This window comes from Prunus mume, linkage group LG5 (assembly GCF_029339155.1).
Source record: "Prunus mume cultivar Tortuosa linkage group LG5, ASM2933915v1, whole genome shotgun sequence".
Taxonomy (NCBI): Eukaryota; Viridiplantae; Streptophyta; class Magnoliopsida; order Rosales; family Rosaceae; genus Prunus; species Prunus mume.
This window is the reverse complement of record NC_142702.1, coordinates 22949885-22970967: the sequence shown is the minus strand read 5'-3', so window position 1 is coordinate 22970967 and position 21083 is coordinate 22949885. Positions and strand designations below refer to the sequence as shown.

The 21083-nt window shown below is 37.5% G+C and overlaps 3 protein-coding genes across 3 annotated transcripts; all 3 read left to right on the top strand.

Annotated features, from left to right (window-relative positions):
- The first annotated feature begins 5367 nt into the window (after positions 1-5367).
- Positions 5368-6788, top strand: LOC103332157 (homeobox-leucine zipper protein ATHB-12-like). Its single transcript, XM_008234859.2, has 2 exons — positions 5368-5938; positions 6057-6788. Exons 1-2 carry the CDS (start codon positions 5546-5548, stop codon positions 6399-6401), a joined length of 738 nt encoding a protein of 245 aa, XP_008233081.2. The 5' UTR covers positions 5368-5545; the 3' UTR covers positions 6402-6788.
- Positions 6789-6939: 151 nt separating this feature from the next.
- LOC103332158 (protein SHOU4-like) lies at positions 6940-10348 on the top strand. Its single transcript, XM_008234860.3, has 4 exons — positions 6940-7756; positions 8634-8789; positions 9692-9900; positions 9998-10348. Exons 1-4 carry the CDS (start codon positions 7445-7447, stop codon positions 10197-10199), a joined length of 879 nt encoding a protein of 292 aa, XP_008233082.2. The 5' UTR covers positions 6940-7444; the 3' UTR covers positions 10200-10348.
- A 7014-nt stretch (positions 10349-17362) lies between these two features.
- Positions 17363-19420, top strand: LOC103332160 (cytochrome P450 78A9). Its single transcript, XM_008234862.3, has 2 exons — positions 17363-18457; positions 18550-19420. The coding sequence occupies exons 1-2, from the start codon at positions 17453-17455 to the stop codon at positions 19210-19212; spliced, it is 1668 nt and encodes a 555-aa protein (XP_008233084.2). The 5' UTR covers positions 17363-17452; the 3' UTR covers positions 19213-19420.
- Positions 19421-21083: the final 1663 nt, after the last annotated feature.

Here is a 21083-nt window from a genome sequence, read left to right as displayed (position 1 = left end):
ACCATACACTGTGGCACATTTGACATTGCTGCTAGCTATGGGAAAAGAAAACAAAAACTTGGGTTTGCAGAAGTTGGACTTGTAATAAAAACAAGTAAATTTTCATGTCACAAATAGTTGAAGAGCTTTGTGTTGTAATAATTGCATTAATAATATGTAATTGGGGGACAACTACTTGACTCACAAGATGAGTTTTCAACAGTAAAATGCAGCCTTGTTGGGGTAAAAGTTTTGAATTAAACACACGTGTTCATCTTCAAGCCATGTATTATGGCTTTTTCTCATAATTTTAGGTGGACAATTACTTTCAATCATAAACCTATAGCTAGAGAAACAATTGCATATAATATAAGGAGGCTTTTAATGTAAGTCAATGGAAACCCTACCTACCCCATTAGTGTATTAGATTAGGTCATAGGTCTATGCCCAAATTTCAGTTTTATTATCCTTGCAAAATAATTCAAAGTTAAAACACACAAGTACAGGACATTGCTTTCAGCTTTGTTAATCAATTACATTATTATTGTTATATAGTTAATTAGTAAAATCGAGAATTGGAATCCTGATCATCTCCTTGTTTTATCTAAAAGAGGGTGCCCGGAAGATGTGCTGCCATGCCTAGTATGCACAACTTCACCACCAAATTAAGCTCAACCCTAAACCCTAAGCCTCTTTTATGTCCTCTCTCTCTCTCTCTCTCTCTCTCTCTCTCTCTCTCTCTTCTCTTTCTTTGTTTCAATGTTGAATGTGGTTGTGTATTTGTTGTACATACATATCCATATCAGAGTGACAAACGGAGAGGACGATACTGGCTCCAGATTTCAACGCTCTTACAAGCCTTGAAAGTTGTGTAAATTAAGAAGCAGCTGTGACTGAGAGAGAGAGAGAGATAAGAAAAGGCTCAGCAAGAAAGAAACAACACGTAAATGTCAAATCCCCCTATCTCAAGCCAGGTTGTCCATTTCCATTTCAAAATTCTATATAAAACCCTAAACCCTATACTAATACTAATATTCCCCCTCACCATATTGTTAATTTCGATTATAATATAAAAACTTGGAAATGTACATATATATGTATATGTATATGTAAAAAGGACAGGTGATCACACAACCCACCTGGAGCTGGGTTTACTATGTTCACTTTCCTCCATAGATAAGCCATATGCTTGTCACGTGCTGTGTCTGTGGCACACTGTAACTCTGTGTGGCTCTGTGCGACTCAGTGTGACTGTGTGAAAGAGAAAAGGTAGGGGGGGGGAGTAGGAGTGGTTGAAAAGGAGGAAAAGGTTGAGAGAGCTTTTGAGAAGGCTTTTTGGCACTTAAGTCAATTTGGTGGCTGGATCGAGAAAAAAATTATATATAATATATATATATATGTATATATATATAATCGTACTTTGTACTAATCACTAACATATATATATATATACATATTAATTAATCAATTGCTAAAGAGTAGAGATCAAACAACAAACTGACTGCATGCTCTTCATCTTAGAATTCCTTTGGCATGCAAAAAAAAAAACAAAAACAAAAAAAAAGAGTAAATCAAGATTTTGAATTCCTTTGAATTAATGGCCACAGACCTATCACTGTGTGGACCATGATGGTGACTGCAGAGAGTAGCTGGTAGCCTGGTATTGATGTTGAAGAGAGTCAATGAAAAATTCATGTCCAAAATTACATTTACCATAATTTAATTTGATGGTGGAAAACCTTCTCAGTGCATGAAATGCAAGGATGTATTTGGGCTTGGTTCCATTTTGTATAAAAGTTTATGGGCTTGGTGGTTCATACAAGTATTGTCGAGTCGAGTCTTCATGCCCAACTATCATCTTCAGGTCTTCAGGCCCAGTAGTTCATTTTGGGGCTTTCCAACATTGACTCGGGAAGAACTTCCATGTTCTGGGTACAGACAATCACTATTAGAAATCTGTGAAGTGAATTTTGAAGCATATTGTCACACTGAGTTGTGTCCGGAATCTTGTTCAGGTTTGGCACTTATAAGGAAGAATGAAGCTCGGCTTTGGACGGATGGTCGCTACTTTCTGCAGGAGACACATCAATTTAGCGACCAGTGGCAGATTATGCGAATGGAGGAAGACAGACCCTGCTGTATTATATATATCTGGATGGCAGCTACCCTTGTAATTATTTTCAATGTTGTAGATTCAGAAATCATTATATTTTCTTTCAACCCTTTTTCATTTGCACAACAATGCTTTGTTTCCTTTAGTCACCCCATCATGCATCTGTACTAGTGCTACTTTATGAGTTGCTTCTAAATGATGATTCTCGTTAAATTGCCTCAATAGCAACTTTGCCCCTTACTTATATATATATATTCGTCTTTCTGTTGGCTACAAATTGTCATCAAACAGAACCACTCATTTCTAGGTCCATTTAATTTCATGGCTTCCAGAAATTAACCAACTCCATCCACCTTCTTTGGAATTTGACATGCATTCACAGTACTGTTTCACCAACCTTGGTTCCCATATGCGACAGACACAGTGACTGTGACTGCAATTCAATCCCTTCATGCTCCAACCTCTTGATGCCAACATGCCAAAATAAAATAGACCTGCTTGATCCAACAAGGTGCACCGTGTTGCGCTCTTGTGACGCCACGTTGCTTTGCAAGTACTGAATCATTATTTTGCTAATGTGGCATGAAGAAAAAGTGCTAGCTTCTTCACACCATTGTCCTTTCGTATAACATAAGGACCAGCTAAATGTCTCGGACTCCTCTGCTCGTATTCCTTTGGGAAAGAATGCTACATGTTGAGAGCATTAATCCGCATCAGAAAATACAAGCATTGCATTATTGGTTTAAACGATGATCATGAATCTTTCCTTTCATTATTAATTAATTTGAGATAGACATTCACATTCTATTATAATTAATATCACAACATACTCTCAATACGAGAGTATTATATTTTACACATGAGAAATAAAAGTTAATCGTCGCCATTCGTTATCAGTCGATTTTTAAGTAAAATGCTCACATTCTAATGCTAAGCAAGCAATAAGGACGACCATGAGTATGTGCCTAGTACAAATAAAACAACAACGTGTGTCATTTTCACACACTATCTTCATCACTTACCATCTCTCTTTTTCTTTCCGATTAATTTGTACTATATTTAATTTCACGACTTCATGGTGATGAGTCTATGTCTCTGGACAAAGTAAAGTGTTCATACTTTTCTTTCCTTTGATATGATAACGAGTAAGATCCTCCTGCCTAGCTATGACAATATTGTACTTCAGCATCCAATCTCCGTCCTACAATTGTTGCCTAAACACAGTTGAATAAGGGAAAATATAGTCAACAAAATATTTTCAATATTAAAAATAATAATAACTCTAAAGATAAACAATACCATGGAAGAAACGTGGGGACATTCCCTTTACCCTACATCAAGGCAAGGCCCACACAGTATTTTAATGAATTCCTCCAACTTATGCAATTTTGTCATCATCAGTGTGAATTACAAAGTCTACACCATGTACAATTGAATTATTTGACATAAAAAAACAAACGTCAATATGTTATGTTGTTAAACTGTCAATTACATTCAAATCTGATTACAAGCACGGACATCATCACATAAAATGCTAGAACATTGCTAAGAAATTGTTTTCATAGTATTCCCTCTTAAGAAATCTTAATAATCTTGTTAAAAAAGGAACCAAGATTTCTTTTGCTAATTAAAAAGGACCAACATTATATTGTGGTCTCGGAAGAGTTATTAGGAGGAAGGGCAAAATGACCACGTGGCAAGCCAGACTGCACGACAGACAACCTGAAATAGTTGTCCCCACATACACGACTCTAAGTTGGCTTGAAATCAGTACAAAGACAAGGGCACGTGTCGATTTTATAAATCGAGCTTTCGGCATACAACCGTCAGATCTCTGCCACGTCAACGAGCCATCACCAAAACTCCAGAGAAAATGGGATACCAAAGTTTTGACCGGGAGCAGGTGGCGAGAGATGATTGGATGACGGAAGACAGGTGACAGGTACCTGTCGAGATGCAACTAAGTTTATTGGTTTAAAACAATATCCTCTGCGATTTTTTTAATGTTAAGATGGGGTCTGCAAATTGATCGTATGGGAAGGAGAATCAAAATTGGACACGTTCCGAAAGTGACTTCATCAAAACATTTTCATGGCTTGAGTCGAATTTGTTAATGGCTTTGCTCTTGCTTGAGCCGAAGCCTTGGTGCAATTAGGGTTTGATTGAATCATTAAGTAGGAACTTGGTTTTAATGATGGAGACCTATTGGCTATTGCTCATTAAATTTTTGATCCCACAAACTTGGCGTGATAAACGTGATTACGGTATTTTTTTTATAAGATGGCTTGATATTTTATATGGTTTGATGGTAAACAAAATCGTTAATTAAGTGCATAATTAAATATGGTCTTATTGATAGTTTAACAATGTAATAACATGTTAAAATGCCCAATTAAAGTAGGCATTACTACCACTATATTTTTCGTGTTTTTTTTTTCTTTTCTTCTTCCTTAGAGATTTGAGCGTACTTGTTGAAGTTATGTATGAAAATGTTGGTGTCCCTACTCTTTAGTAATTGAGTAGCTGATGTTATAAAAACTTGTGTCTAGCCACTAATACATGGGTGAGGTGAGATTATACAAATTACACCAAACCAATTTTATTGTTACAATTAAATTGCCAAATGCTCTTTTATAAATTAAATTGACTGTTACATGGGCAAGATGTTTGATAAAATACCTAAAAGAAACCGAGACAAAATACAAAGTAAAAAATAACTAGATAAGGTGGTGTACGGACTTCATCTTACCCGAAGAAGAAGAAAAACACATGAATTCACTGTTGCGTCCCGCACCTCATAGTATTGGTATATCTCCATGTATATATAAGCTATCGATTACTCCTAGGCGGCTAGGAGTATAAGACACCAAAACCAAACATGGAAGAATTTATGTAAATCAACAAGGACGGATGGTTCAATGAATTAGAACGTGATACTCGTTCATATTGCCGACAGTCTACATAGCTAATTAGGAGAAGCAAGATGTACGATGGTATACACAATGACAAAGACGTAGGCATTTTAAAATTACATCTTAAAAGAATATACAAATCACCAAAAATGTGCTGCATTAAACCACACAAGATGAAGATAATAAATAAACAAGTCAGCTCGGCTATAACCCTAAGCTAGCTAGAGCCTAATTCACAAATAATATATGGATTATGAATAAGTTAAAAGAAGAAGGAAAAAAAGGGTAAAATTATTTAATTATTAATGCACTGAGAAAAATCACTATACGCTATCAGAGGCCCATAGATTTTGGATATAAAGAAGCAATCAGAAGTACAAAGACCAAAAACCATGACATAAACACACATAAGCTAGCTTTTGAGCCAAATCCATTCATGCATATCAAGAAGAAGGCACACACTCCCAAAACATTCCCTACCCGAACCACCATCACCAAATTTGAAGACCCAATTAGTACTTCTGCTGATTAATCTTTGAAGATGCCATCAAAGATGATGTTAGACCAAATTGAATATTCTAGCCCCACAGCAGAAGATGATCATGAGGGTTTTAGCTGCATGAGCTCACTTGAAGCTGCTGGCAGTGTGAAGAGGAAGAACAGCAAAAACAAGAAGAGATTCAGTGATGAACAGATTAGGTCATTGGAGTCTTTATTTGAGTCTGAGTCAAGGCTTGAGCCAAGGAAGAAGATGCAATTGGCCAAGGAGCTGGGTTTGCAGCCAAGACAGGTTGCAATTTGGTTTCAGAACAAGAGAGCTAGGTGGAAGTCCAAGCAGCTTGAAAGAGACTACAGCATACTCAGAGCCAATTACAACAACTTGGCATCAAAGTTTGAAGCTTTGAAGAAAGAAAAGCAGGCCTTGGTTATTCAGGTAATTAATTAACCAATTGATTGTTCATTCTGTTTTGTTAATAGGGTTAAATACAATATTAGTATTAATTAACAGAACCAATATATCTGATTAGATATGTCTTGTGTTTTTGTCACAGTTGCAGAAGCTGAATGATCTGATGAGGGAAAGGCCAGAGGAGGAGAGGCAGAGCTGTGGTGAATCAGACAATGGAGATGCACCTAGGTCTGAATCTGATCAGGTAAAGCTTAATCATCTGTCACTTGAAAAATCAGAGCAAGGAGGGCGTGGGGTTTTGTCAGATGATGACAGCAGCATAAAGGCAGAGTATTTTGGGCTTGAAGAAGAACCAAACCTTGTGAGCTTGGTTGAATCTGCAGATGGGTCCTTGACATCAACTGAGGACTGGGGCAGATTGAATTCTGATGGTTTCTTTGACGAGTCAATTAGCAGTGATTATCAGTGGTGGGATTTCTGGTCTTGAAAAACAGAAAAATTAATGTGTTCATCATAATTGGAGTCAAGAGAGCGAGAGAGAGAGAAGGCATGCGTGTCAATTCATCACCAATCACATTAGATTTTGAGAAACCCTACAAATGCATCTGAACGAGGACTGGGACTAAAAAAATTAGGGGGATCATGTGGGAGAGGTAGAGCCACAGCGGCAAAGGCAAGGCTTTCAACGATTTGAATGAGCAATGTGTGCCCATGTATAGGCCCCAAAGCCGCACACACACGCACATATTTATGCATTCAAATCTCAATTAGAGTTTTGTAGGTGTTGGTATATATGCTAGCTGCTCAACATTGAACCCTGAACACTTTGATGTAGCCTCTAACATATGTGAATTTGTTCTATTTCTGTTGCCAATTTGCCCATTTACACACACACAAGTTTTACACTGCCCTCGAGCAAACATCAACTTCTAATGCTGATTAACTGTTAAAGCCAAAATCAAATAAATAAATACATTAAAATATAATTTAACTTATTGAGGGGTGGCAGCAAAGTATCCAAAGTGCAACACAATCAAGAATTGCATAAATCATGATACTTTATACTACTTTTTTCTCATACCATAATGACATAATTAAAGACTAGATTGAAACAAAGCGAAACCCAAAATTGATCTCAAAATTTTCCCGATAGATGAAAGCAATTTAAGTTGGAATACTCGAAATCTCGAGTGCGAAGTGTGAATGCTCTTAAACAGTTGAGTTATAGAAGCCCCTAATTCGTATTACCCGTTTTTGGCTTGTTAGAAACACGACATCCGTACACGTACCAGGCGGCGTCGTTTCATGTGAAAGTCATTTAGGTCAACACAGGACTGGCCAATAGGCTCTTCGATCTAAAACTGCACCGTACGCGTGCGAAGTGTCCAAACGGCATTGCGTTTCAACGCTCGGGCACTTGGCTACACTCCCTCCTTCCCCATCACGCTCCGTGCTGCTGTTGCTGCTACTGGATCAGTAAAGGTGGGTGCTTTAGCGAAAGAGCACACGCCATAGCAGCCCATAGTCGTAATGAACGACCTCTCAAATGCAGCTCTGATAGACCACCAAAGCAGCGCCTTCCAGCCCATACCTTCTCTGGTCCTCTACATTCTTGTACCCATCTTCTTTTTGGGCCTCTCGGTCTCCATCTTCATCCTCATTGTGGTCCGCAATGCCCTCTTCTTCATCTCCTTCCTCGTGCTCTCTGCTCTTGTTTTTGCTTTCGTTGTCTGGAACAAGCGTCACTGGGCGAAGAAAGCTGCATTCTTTTTGTTCCTCAACTCTCTTCCTGAGTCTGACCTTCGTCTCGCTCAGCACGGGCAGCTTGTTAAGATCACTGGGGTACTGTTTTTCTAGCTCTTTTAGCTATTTTTCTGTTCTAGGTTTGTTTTGATTTGTTTATTTTTGTTTTTGGGTATTTGGAAGTGATTTGTTTTCGTGTGGGAATGTGTTATTGGAGTGTTATGTAGATGTAGTTTGGCCTATTTATGTTTGGTTGCTGAGAAATTGGAGGAAAACGAAGGAAATTTTGGGAGCCTTGTTGTTTTTACCTTTTTTCTGTCATCTGATTCTTTGTGCAACTAAGCAGGGCACTGAAAAATGATAGCTTGAGTATTTCTGTTTCAGTGCTATGATGTACTATTTTCTTCAATTGGTTTAATATCAATGCATATACGGTAGATTATGTGAAATTTAAAAAATAAGCCCTGTGTTGGGTTTCTGGCATTGGTAAACAAAGAGAATATCAATAGCAGTTATTGTTCTAAAATTCAAATGAAGCTCATTAACTTACTTCAGAATACTTTATAGCGGTGGAAATCAGAAAGCGTGTTTGGTCTCATTGAACTAAATTCAAGGCTTGGCAAGCAATTAAAAAGCTATTCAAACTTCGTGCAATTATATGCTGATAACGGATGGCGCAATTTCATCTTTTAGTTTCTACATGTGAACTAATTGAGAATGTTGTGTGAAATCTTGAATGACATTAATAATACAATTGAACTAATTCCGCAACGTTTTAACAAGCTGATAGTGCATGTGATACACGGTGGTCTCTAAACTTGTAGACTACTGCATTATGGTTAACCTTTCTTATTTCTTGCTTATTTCCTCCAGTTTCTCATCCATCAGTCAATATGTGATTTATTCTGTTGGTAGGTTATAATTTCCATAAACATGTTGGGGGGCTGATCCTAATTTATTATTCTGATGTTTTCAGATTGCTTCATGTGAGAGTCTCTCCCTGGAATCTTCATATGAAAAGGCTACCGGATGTATCTATGTGTCTACTCTTTTATATGAATATAGGGGATTAACTCTACAGCCAGTGAATGTCAATAGATCATGCTTCCAGTGGCATTTAGCATATTGTGAGGTATTATGTTCTTCTGTAGCCTTTCAAACAAATGTTCTTCAGTAGCCGTGTAGATCAGTGAAAAGACTGTTTCTTGTCTTTCTAACTAGATGAAATATGTTGGTTGCATTCATGAGATAGATAATGTTATGTTTCCATATTTATTCGTACTTTGAGTCCATTTTGTGCATTTAATTAACTTTAGTAGGATTAGAATGCTTTCTTTGTACTCAAAATGATGATCCAATTTTTTTCTTTGTTGATGGTTTTGTTTCTGCCACATCCTTCTGATTATCTTGAACTTCAACTCTGGACTTCCTTTTGCCCTTGTAGCATGTACAACTTTATCCAAATTACTTCTTTTCGCTGTGCATTTAGCTCTTCTCATAGCCCCTGTGGCTAAAGATCTTAGCTCATAGTTGCTCATTGTTCTCGAGTAGAGCTACCTATCATCTATCTAGTAGCTTTGTCTGATTTTCATTTGTCCTGTCTTGTGGTTCTTTTATATGGACATGCTTAAATATTTTGTTTGTGCTCTAAAACATTCTGAGGTTTGAAGGCCTCAGGCTCTGCTCCTTTTGTTAGCTTGGATTTGCTTTTCCTGTTTTTTTTAGCATCACCTGGTACCTGCAATAGTCTGATAATTGGAAAAAAAAAAATATGAGGATGGTAGAAAAAGTTGAAAGATAGAAGCGTGTGGCTTATAATTGACTTCAGACTTCTTATCAGTTTCAATATTTAATTTCTAAGTAGTATCAATAATACACATTTTACTATCAAACTTTTCATGTATATTATGCGTTTAGATATCTCAAATAAACTAGCCAAATGCATCTTACTACTTTTTTCTTTCTGTAGATATATAATATTGTCTGTTTGGAATTATAATTTTTTTTCTTCTGCTTCGGCCTTCCACCTGACAGAGATTCTCCACAGACTTTTACTTAACCGATCAGAAGTCTGGTCTTAGAGCTACTGTCAAAGCTGGTTCTTGTTGTAAAGTTATTCCACTGGTCGTTGAGAGCAAACTTGTCAACACTAAAAGATGTAGACTCCTCTCCCCTCACTTGAGGAAATGGTTAAGTGAGAGAAATCTCTCGACTGAATCCCGTCTACTACGTCTGGAGGAAGGGTAACCTAATTATACATTAGAATGTTAAATTTATTTTTTTCTTAGCCCTGAGCTTCTTAAGAGCTTATGTACTGCAGATTTGCATGAGTTTTGGCAGGTATGTACAAGAAGGCAGCTCTGTGACAGTATTTGGAATGTTGCATAGAAACAATGAGATGACTACGATTGTTCAACCACCAGAAGTAATCTCCACCGGGTGTCTATGGCGAAAACTGCTTCTCCCAGTCGACATTGATGGGCTGATCCTAAGGGTCTCTCAACTGGCTCAGCATTCTGCCAACCCAAATTCTATACAATAGCCAGAAAGATAGTAGGTAGGACAAGATTTTTTTTTTCATTTCAAAACTTAACAGTCTGTTTTACTGTTAATCTTGATGTCTCACTAACCATTATGTACACCTTCAGCTGTAAAACATTAATTTGCTCTTGATATCTCTTTTCTATAGCACTTGATTGCTTCTGTATGTGTGAATGTCCTTATCTTCTTAGTGCAAGAAACCATCTGGCAATAGTGACATTCGAAAATATTCCAAAGGGCCAACAGCAAAACCAGGAAGACAATGAAAAGCCCATTAGCATGAAGAGAACAGAAAGAAGAGCATTATTTTAAAATGGGCCTTTGGTTTTTGTCCCTCTCAACAATTGACTAAGAAAAACAAAAACAATGTATCAACTTTCTTTTCAGGCTTTTCCTCTCTGTTTCTTAAGCAAAAAAAAAAAATCAAGAAATAACTGGTTCAATCTTCTAACATTACAGCATCTTTGAAGGTATATGCTGAACTCCTCTTGATTAAAAAATATATATAATCCATTATGAAAGGTGTTTTGGGGATGATTTACTAAATATAAGGTCAAGGGTTGACAAGTTGAAACTGGCAAAGGATATGCTCTCACCAGACAATTTTGATTTATGATTAAAGAAGTGCCAATCACTTGCCAAATTGCAGATTAGTACATTTCGCTTTCACTTTGTATGATATTAATGGGGTAGTGTAAGTAGAAGATGTGACTGCCCTTTTAGCAAAAGGCTTTTACCTACCTCCTAGACTTGAACGTGCTAACAAACTTCCATAACCAAAGTTAAGCACAAATGACATTCGATATTGACCTTGTTTGTTTTTATTTGGATTTGACTTCGTAGTCAACTCAGCTCTTTCTAGCTAATTTCCAGCTAATAAAGGTTTAAATTTGTTTAATTATAATCCAATTGTTGTACACTTTTTCATTGTGGACGGCGTGAAGGTATTCTGTGAATAGTAAAATAGACCAGCGCACCACCTTGGTCACAAACTATTTTAGTGCTAATTTAAGACTAAAAACTGGATCTCAGAGGTCTCTTCTATTTTATTTATTTTATAAAAATATAATAATAAGGATGATTCGAACATCTTACAATGTTGGGAAGTGAAGTACCACTAAATTTAGACGTCTTTGTGATAAATTTTTAAAAAATCACTTATGTTTGTAATGAATATGTTTCCAAGGAGGGTCGTCTTGGTTCATTTTGATAGTGATACAAAATATCTACAAGCTAGAAATTTGTATATTTTGTGTGGGGAAATTTCATTGGATTATACTGCCAGTGGGTGTTTTTTAAACAACAGCAAGATGCCAAGAAGGTTGGTGAATCGTCGTATCATATTCGTATGAACTCTACAAATGGAAGACTGGATTTTCTTTCTTTATTTGTTCAGGCCATAGTCTAAGAATAGATAGAAATCTTAAAACCTATCTTCAATATACAAATCAAGATTCCACTAGGCGTGGTCTTTACTCTTTACGCCTTCTTCTAGTCCACCCCTACCTCCACAACCAGAGATTGGTATTTTTAAGCACCAGATATTACACCTAATTATTTGTGTCATCAAGCATCATATATAAACAACAAAAAATATTGTTTAGGAATGAAATCATTAATCTTTATATAAAAAAAGAAATGACAGTTTCTGTCATTGACATGCATAAACGACTAATCTGTTATCGACATGCATAAAAGACTAACAACTCTGATTTAGTGTAAGCCTCGTAATTGGCGCTCTGTGAAACAATGATTTACAATCACCACACAAGACAAAACTGTTGAACCTATAATTCACCTTTCATTGCATGGTTGGCCTCCACTTCAACTAAGATTCATGATCAGAAAAATCTTTGGGTATTTTCTCCTTTTTTGGGGGGTGGGGGCTGAAAATGGGATTTCATTTCATAGTAACCTCAAAAGGAGAGGAAGAGGAGAAGAAAGTAAATACAAATGTTTGGGTTTAGTTGTTAAACAATAAGCATCATTACACTTGTTCGACAATGTTGATCTGAGTATCTTAGTAAAAAAAGCAAAAAAAAAGCATAATATCCCCTTCATGATTAGTTTTGATAATCCAAGCCAAGATATGATTCCAATGCAGCCAAACACAACTCCTGTAATCATCATCTATGATGATCATGATATATATAAAAATACAAAACCCTCAAATCGTTCCTGTTGATTCATGCAATGTCTCGATTAAAGTTGATATGCCATATATTTTTTTGTTGTAAGTATGCGTACGTGGGTGGCATATGCATGCAGTTTGGTGTTAGATCTTTGAGACGGTACTTTTGGGTTGTGTGGCACCAACCAGACTTGAAGAAGTAAAAAAATTGGAAAAGGAAACAGTGGAGAGAAGGACTACTATTGGGTTTAGGAAAATAAAGTTTGTGAATAATATTGAGTATGCGCAAGTTGTGTAAGCCTATGAGGTGCTTGAAATTATAAACAAGTATTTGCACATCACGAATCTAATCTGGACAAAGGAAATCGAGAATATGAGGTCAAGATTATGCTTTGTTGTTTATCTGATTTGGTTATGCCTTAGAATTTCATAAAGTTGGTCCTCCATTAAAGTAAGCATCCTCCATAAATATTTCTCTGTGTTGTCTGCTGGGCTAAGCTATCTGTATTGATCATTTTAATCCTCAGAAATTGTGTTAATTAGTATGTTTCATTGATTAAATATATAACATTCGAACATTTCCAATCCCATTGTTGTTTACATATCGCTCGTTATCAACTTTAGGGGGACACCAAACAAATGAATTTGTGCAGAATAGGCAATTCTCATTGATCCATCGTGCAAAAAACTTTGGCATGCATGTTGAAGTTCAAATTTATGGCCTAAAAAACATAAATATGGTTCGTTCATGGGAAGTATAATTGACATTTGGTTGTAGACAAATTCAAAAGAGGATAGATAGATCGATGAAGATAGGCAACACAAGCAAGCACAGTGAGAGCACAGTGAGTCAGTGACTTGGAATATTTTCAAGTGATATTTGATGAGAAGAAGCAAATCTACATGTAGGACCCAACTCAACTTCTCAGTTACCTCTGTTCGACTTTTTGCAGTCAAAAGAAAGTGGAGTTTGCAAGAGTCATATATCATCAATTTATGCCTCAAGAACCCCACGAGAAAAGAAGGGCTCCTTGAAGGACCACGGACCGAAGTTGAACATATTTTCCATTATTCAAAGATTCAAGTTTTTGAAAAGGAAAAAAAAAATAAAGAAAATATAAAAGTCAAGAATCTTGAGACCTCCCCCACCCCACCCAAGCCAGTCAAAATGGAACTTCACCCAGTTAGATTACAGCATCGAATCCAATCATCTTGGGAGTTGTTTAAAACCAAGTGGGTTAGGTCCTCACCATCGCAGCTAGCCCACTAACTTACTTGTTTGTTCATTTGACCTTGCTTTCAAAGATTAGGGTAATCAAATCATCCAAATCTTTAAACTGAGGTTTTTTTCTTCACTTTAATGATTTGTTTTTAAGGAATGTAAAGTAATTTTCATTTGTCAACAACTTTAAGATTTTCAAAAGCAAAGTTGGAATGTCTAAGCCTCAACCACCCTTGATGCGAATGAATTATATTTGACTGAAAATAACGGAACACCTGACAACATATATTTTTACATACCAAGTAATACATAGTACAAATGAAGCGATTATGGTACGACTTGTGAAACTCATCCAACCAAAGTATAAACACCATGTGCTCAAACTTCCATGTAGGTTCGTGCACAAAGGTTAAATGAAGAGAAGACTTCCAACAAAGTTGGACTCAGCTAACTGGCTTTGGATTTACTGATACACAAGTTAATGCAAAACACTAACATATGTGCACAACATGCTCAATCCTTAACCATATTCTCGTGACGACCTAAGATAAATGCATAGGTTTCATCGAAATGCCATGGATTTGCATTTGCTTCGAATATAAAACCTTGTGTACAAATTCTTAATCACTTAGCAATCTCCGCTTGATTAGACCACGACCAATTCCTTTCTCTTCTTGCATATGGCGTTCAATTAATTTCGTGTCCGTCTCTCGTTTTCGAAACATAAAAATATGTACAAGTTGCAAGTTGCATGGGATATGTTGATTACATAGTAATCATCGGCATATCCTGACCGGTGCATTAAGAAAATATTAATTATGAGCTGGTTTGTTCTACAAATAGTAATGCCACTAATATTGTATTCTTCAGCTCATTTTCTACTTTCTTTCACTGCAATTTCGTCTCTGGTCTTTGCATGCCACGTCAGCTTCCGGTTATATATATATATATAGTGAGGTTTGAATGCCATGGTGCAATTTTCCAACATGGGAAATTTCCTTGAAGTTTGCCGGTGACCTACAAGATGCGTATACGCATATTTGATTTGCTGTTATAGTCTTCACACTTTGTAATATTCAAACCCTAATTAGGGTCACGCTTAGATTACATATCCTCCCCTTTTCGAAATTAAAATATTCTTTTGCAATTTTTAAGGTTTTTTTGCTTGTTTTCTTCTAGCTTAAGTCCCAAGAATTGTGGTAGTGTTTGACAGAGATCAACCAACTCCCCGATAAGCTTTACCTAAGCACATTGATTAAGTATGGAGATTAAAATAAAAATTATCCAGCCAATATTTGAATGTTATTATAAAAGTTATGAAATCTTTTCTTTCTTTCTTTTTTTTTAATTTAAATTTTTTAAAAGAAAAAAAAAATTTATAGCCTAGCTTAGCTTAGTGGGTGAGTGAGTCCATGGCTTTACTTTAGCGCAACACGTGCAAATATTTAAATTGTAACGATGGTCATGGATTCATGGTGAGTCCATCTTATCATCACCAAACCATGGGCAAATTTACAGTAAACTAATTGAAGCCGCCATGTACCAGTTAACCAGAACAAAATAAAATAAAAAATACCGATAAAAGGAAAATACGCTACCTATTGTGTATTGACTTGAATCTAGTCAGGGTCTGCGTCCCTCGCAAGTCTTTCTTTTGACTGAATGCTTGCTTATAATTTATAATTTTCGAGACCAAATCACATTGTTGGTCCTTATAATTTGTACAATTTTCCACTTTAATCCTATAGTTTAAGTTTGTCAATTTTTTGTACCCTAATGTTGACTCCGTTAAAATTTAGTGCGTAAATGTAGATTTTCGGGTTCTTAGTGAATTTAAAATATCGCTTAGGTTTGACACATTTTCACACAAGTCTTGAAGTATGAAAAATTCTCCTGCGTACAAATCTAAAATTGCCAAAATTAAAATTACGAAACTAAAATGTAAAAATGCCTCTAATGATTGCATGAATTTACTTTAACTCCGTTTCAAATATATATCAACTCGTATTCAATACAAACATACAAAAATACCACACTTTCTAGATCATAATAACTCATCGAGTGACGCATTTCACTCAAAATACGGTCTAGTTCTTTTGTTCATTTTTCATCGTTCGTACATCGTACGTAATACACATATTCGTACTGTAGAATAGAAAGATCAGTTCAAGTCATCAGAGTCTACATTTTTGACGTTAATGTCTCAAAGGTTATCTTGCCCTTTCATGTTTTTTTAAAATCGTATATAAACATTTGAAGATGCAATTTTCTTCTCTTTTTATTTTTGTTTTGTTTATATATACATATCAAACAAACAATATTAATATTATGGCTTTTTTTGTTGTGCGTATCGATTTCCAAGTTCCAAAATACGCAGGGGAGCTTTGGAACGTGGGTAGGAGCTGTCGTGGTCAAGGTGATTCATGGATATCGCATGCAACCGCCACGTGTCAATAAAAACAGCTGAGAACCATAACTCGAGGAACCTCTGAGATATCATCGGGCCATTCTCTTTTTGCATACACGCCTAAAGACGGTGCATCGGATCAGATCCCACGAGTTTCGCTGCATGAGCCCGTCGTACCAAAGATTTTCCCTCCTGTGCATGCATGGGCCTTCATGTGCATCCAAACGCCCTCGCCGAACAACGTCCCGCCAAACGCCGCCACGTGTCCGACCGTGCAACCTGAAAATAACGGCTGCCATGCTTCCCTTGTCGAGGCCTCCCGGCCAAAATGTCTGCCTCACCTGCGCTGCTGCGCATGTCATGTCTAGTTCTTATCACGCTCTATTTATTTGCTTTTTTTATTTCAATTTTCTAAATCTATACAATTGATTTGAATTAAAACACACTTTAAAACATTTTAAGTGGTAAAATATAATCGTAATTAGTAAAAAAATTGATAACTAGTTAAAATTAGATCGAGTCTCAAAACGAGGAATATCTAGACATTTGCTACCACCAGTTGAACAACAATTTTGCTTGCAATGGTACAGTTCAATAACTTCACTTTATTGCTATTGTATTGCATATAGTACCATATATAAGTTCTGTTACGTAGTTTTTCATTCTCATGTTTGTACTTGTACTACCCGAGGAAATTGAAGGGACAAAAGCAAGAGAATGAGTGCATGATGAAAACATGGAAGTTCTTATAATATCAAATTGGTCGTTTAAAACACCATTATGGATAAATTTTCAAATAAATCAAAGTTATATTGTGAGAGGATAATGCTATGTTAACTAATTTATGGTGAAATGGGTTTTAAAACAGTGTTTAGGGTCGACTTTAGCACATAACTACTTCGAACATTCGGACACATCTGTGTCTATATACATCTCTTCCCAACCCAATCACTCTAAGATTCCTGTACATTTTTAAACATTTTTTATTTATTTTCAATTTAGCATATAGTTAAATTTACTCTGAAGACCCACTTCCAATTTGCAAATTCTGCCAATCGTATTCGACAATGCAGAACTAAAATGACAATCATACCCCCGCCCCCACCTCCAATCCACACTTCGTGCACATCTGGCGGCGCATCTATTAAAAAAAATAAAAAATAAAAAATAAAAGGTTAAAAGAAAATGAAAAATACAAAGTTGTTTCAGTTATACGCCTCCAACTATTGAGAGTCTTGAGTATAACGGTTTTCTTTTACAATTTGCCCAATTTCTTTTGTATTTTTCTTTTTCTTTTTTATATTGTTTTTGTTTGGGTTTGTTTTATTGAGCAAGCTACCAAAAATCTATGCACCGTATCTCATATCTTCCCCTATATATTGCCCCATTCTTCAGCTTATTTTTGGTTCAAACTCAAAACCCACCTCTCTCTCTCACTCTAATTTCCAAACCGAGACCCACTCTCTCTCTCTCTCTCTCTCTCCACTGTCCGCCATGAAAACAGACATTGAAAACCTCTGGGTTTTTGCCCTAGCCTCCAAATCATTCCGAGCCTTCTCTGCAGAAAGCATTGCATGCACGCTTCTGCTCGTAGCTCTAACATGCCTTGCCATGACCTTCATCTACTGGTCTCACCCTGGTGGCCCAGCTTGGGGTCGCAACTTCAAAAACATCATTCCATTGCTGCTAAAATCTTCAAAAACCAAGCCCATAATTCCCGGCCCCAGAGGCCTGCCTCTCATCGGCAGCATGGCCCTCATGACCTCCCTGGCCCACCGCAAAATCGCCGCCATGGCCCGCTCCTGCAACGCCAAACGCCTCATGGCCTTCTCCCTCGGCCAAACCAGAGTCGTCGTCACGTGCCACCCCGACGTGGCACGTGAGATTCTCAACAGCTCCGTCTTCGCCGACCGCCCCGTCAAAGAGTCCGCCTACAGCCTGATGTTCAACCGGGCCATCGGGTTCGCTCCGTACGGCGTCTACTGGCGCACCCTGCGTCGAATTTCCGCCGCCCATCTCTTCTCCCCCAAGCAAATCAAGAACTCCGAGGTCCAGCGGCGCGAGCTAGCTTCTCAAATGGTGGCAATGTTTGGGACCCACAAGGAGAAACTGGCCATTCGTGAAGTGGTCAAGAGGGCTTCGCTGAACAACATGATGTGCTCTGTTTTTGGGCGAAAATACGAGCTTGAATTTGGGGCCTCCATGAACAATGAGGTCGAAGAGCTCAAAGGGTTGGTCGATGAAGGGTACGATTTGTTGGGTATGTTAAATTGGTCCGATCATCTTCCTTGGTTGGCTGATTTTGATGGCCAAAAAATCCGGTTCAGATGCTCCAATCTCGTCCCCAGAGTGAACCGGTTCGTCTCCCGAATAATTTCTGAACACCGAACCGACGTCGAAGCCGGAAAATCTGAAAAGGCCCCTGACTTTGTTGACGTCTTGCTTTCGCTCCACGGACCCGATAAATTGTCCGACTCCGATATGATTGCCGTCCTCTGGGTAAGCATTTAAATCAGTCTCTTGCTGTTACTCAGATTTTTAATAAAAATCTTCTTGTTAGTAATCAAAACGCTGTCGTTTTATATGCGCAGGAAATGATATTTAGAGGGACGGACACCGTGGCGGTTCTGATCGAGTGGATCATGGCGAGGATGGTTCTTCATCCTGATGTTCAATCGATGGTCCACGACGAGCTTGACAAAGTGGTGGGCAGGTCGCGAGCCGTCAACGAGTCTGATATCTCTGAGTTGGTGTATCTGACGGCTGTGGTGAAAGAGGTCCTGAGGCTGCACCCTCCTGGCCCACTTTTATCCTGGGCCCGCCTCGCCATCACTGATACAACAATTGATGGGTATCATGTGCCTTTAGGGACCACAGCCATGGTAAACATGTGGGCCATCTCGAGGGACCCGGAGGTCTGGGTGGACCCACTAGAGTTCAAGCCCGACAGATTCGTGGCCCGTGATGGGGAGCTGGAGTTTTCGGTTTTCGGGTCGGATCTGAGGCTCGCGCCGTTCGGTTCGGGTAGGCGGACTTGCCCGGGGAAGGCTCTGGGGTTGACAACTGTCACGTACTGGGTAGCTTCGCTTTTACACGAGTATGAATGGCTACCGTTGGATGAGAATGCCGTGGACTTGTCTGAGGTGCTAAGGCTGTCGTGTGAGATGGCCAAGCCTTTGGTTGCTAAAGTGCGCCCGAGGCGCAGTAGGTTAGCCCAGTGCAGCTCAGTGAAGTTTAATAGAAGTAGGGATTAAAAAAAAAAAGGTTCGTGCAGGGGTTGGTTAATGGAATGGTTTGGTAAAAAAAAGCGTATACCCTTTTACTTTGTTGGTCATGTAATCTTGCCCTGTCCCTGTATCTTGTATGCCAAGGTATGGTTCAAACCAAACTAGCAATAATGGTTATGGTTAAAATTAATGTATGTATATGCTTAAAATTAATACAAGTTTTAGTTTCCTTAAACCTGCAGTTTCATGCATGCATTTATGCACCTTAATTTGCAACCAGGAAGATGTCATAGGAGTTGATTAATTAACTAATCTTGTGATAAGCGCCGCAAATTCAAACCAAACTAGCAATAATGGATCATGGATATGTGAGGTATCTTCGAATGTTATAAGCCGGCCTCATATTATGTGAGAGAGTTCGAAGCGAATTAAAAACAATTTTCTTTCAAATTGTTGTGGCAAATTAAAAATCTTTTAAACAACAACTAATAGCAAAACTTGGTATCTAGGGAACCATTTGTACGTAAAATGATAGGACGTTAAATTTTGACCATTAATTCATTATCCGATTCATTAAAAAGATAATAGATTTAACTCTACACTTGTATATTTCTAAGCAACTCAAAACCATATGGTTAGAGGTTGAGGTCCTCGCCAGCCCCCATGGCACCCCGTTTGAACCCCAATGATGGTAATTGAGCCCCTCTCCTCTCCCATAATGAAGATCGTTGAATCTCCAAAAAAAAAAAATTGAAATCATGTGGTTAGAATATCGTTTGTATAAATAAATAAAAATATTTTTTTCATCCAATCATCACAGGCGGCTTCATTTCGGTATCGGATCTCCATTTGGGTTTCGGTGTCGGATCTCTACCGCCATATTTTTCGTGGTTTCTTTATGTTTGGAATAAGTCACAGAGACTTTTGGGTTCTCTGTATAGTTTTCACCTCTCCTTTTGTGAAAGCTTTTCAACTCTCATTTTATGAGAACTTTTTTCACCTCTCCTTTGTGAGAGCTTTTCATATCTCATTTGTGAGAGTTTTATTTGTATTGTTATGATTTGGCTTTTTCAACCTTTATCTCTTTTTAATTATTTTGAGTTTGTAATTTTAGTTGGGATGTTTATGCCAGAGTTTCTTTGATCCTGCGTGATTGTTAATAGAGGTGCACCAAACGGTCTTAATTTTAATGTTAGACAGCTCCGTTATTGTAATGATCATTTGTGGCTAGTTTGTATTGGTCTTTTGTGGCTAATGACTTTTTTGGCTGAATTATGAATGCAATCCTATAATTTCTACATTAAAAAAACTTAATTATCATACGTCAAATAGAACTTAAGCTTTTGTGACTAATGATTTTTTTGACTAAATTATGAATGCAATGCATGAAGGACTAGCTTGTTGAATATGTTATAGTCATATGACTTCTTCTCGTTAATGAGTCAATAGACTTAATACCATAATTAAATCACACAGTATTATTATTCAATGAATGATAATGACCCTTAATTTAATTTCTTTCAATGTCTAAAAAAAAGAAAAAAAAAGAGAGGTGGGCAATCCCCTAGGCTATATGAATTTGTGTCCTTAATTGAAGTTGATTTTGTCCACCAGGACCACAACCCTTAAGCGATTTTGACCCCTTACAAATTGTCGATATGTATTTCAATTGATGGACATTTATACACATATATGTATGAATGATATTCTAAATTATAAAGGGAGAAGGTTTCTTACATATGCATCATCAAGATATCATAGGAGTTTCAACTTGAGACCATTGATTTGATTTGCAAGTCAAGACCCTTTCCACTAGGCTAGATCCCATTGGCCACACACACACACACACACACACACACACACACACATACATAGAACTTCTATTGAAGGATCCTCAA

Bases quoted from the DNA above. Each gene is read 5' to 3' on its own strand.
- LOC103332157 (XM_008234859.2), top strand. From the start codon at position 5,546: ATGCCATCAAAGATGATGTTAGACCAAATTGAATATTCTAGCCCCACA. The intron at 5,939-6,056 runs GTAATTAATTAA...TTTTTGTCACAG, and splicing joins AGCAGGCCTTGGTTATTCAG to TTGCAGAAGCTGAATGATCT.
- LOC103332158 (XM_008234860.3), top strand. From the start codon at position 7,445: ATGAACGACCTCTCAAATGCAGCTCTGATAGACCACCAAAGCAGCGCC. The intron at 7,757-8,633 runs GTACTGTTTTTC...TGATGTTTTCAG, and splicing joins AGCTTGTTAAGATCACTGGG to ATTGCTTCATGTGAGAGTCT. The intron at 8,790-9,691 runs GTATTATGTTCT...TCCACCTGACAG, and splicing joins GGCATTTAGCATATTGTGAG to AGATTCTCCACAGACTTTTA.
- LOC103332160 (XM_008234862.3), top strand. From the start codon at position 17,453: ATGAAAACAGACATTGAAAACCTCTGGGTTTTTGCCCTAGCCTCCAAA. The intron at 18,458-18,549 runs GTAAGCATTTAA...TTATATGCGCAG, and splicing joins ATATGATTGCCGTCCTCTGG to GAAATGATATTTAGAGGGAC.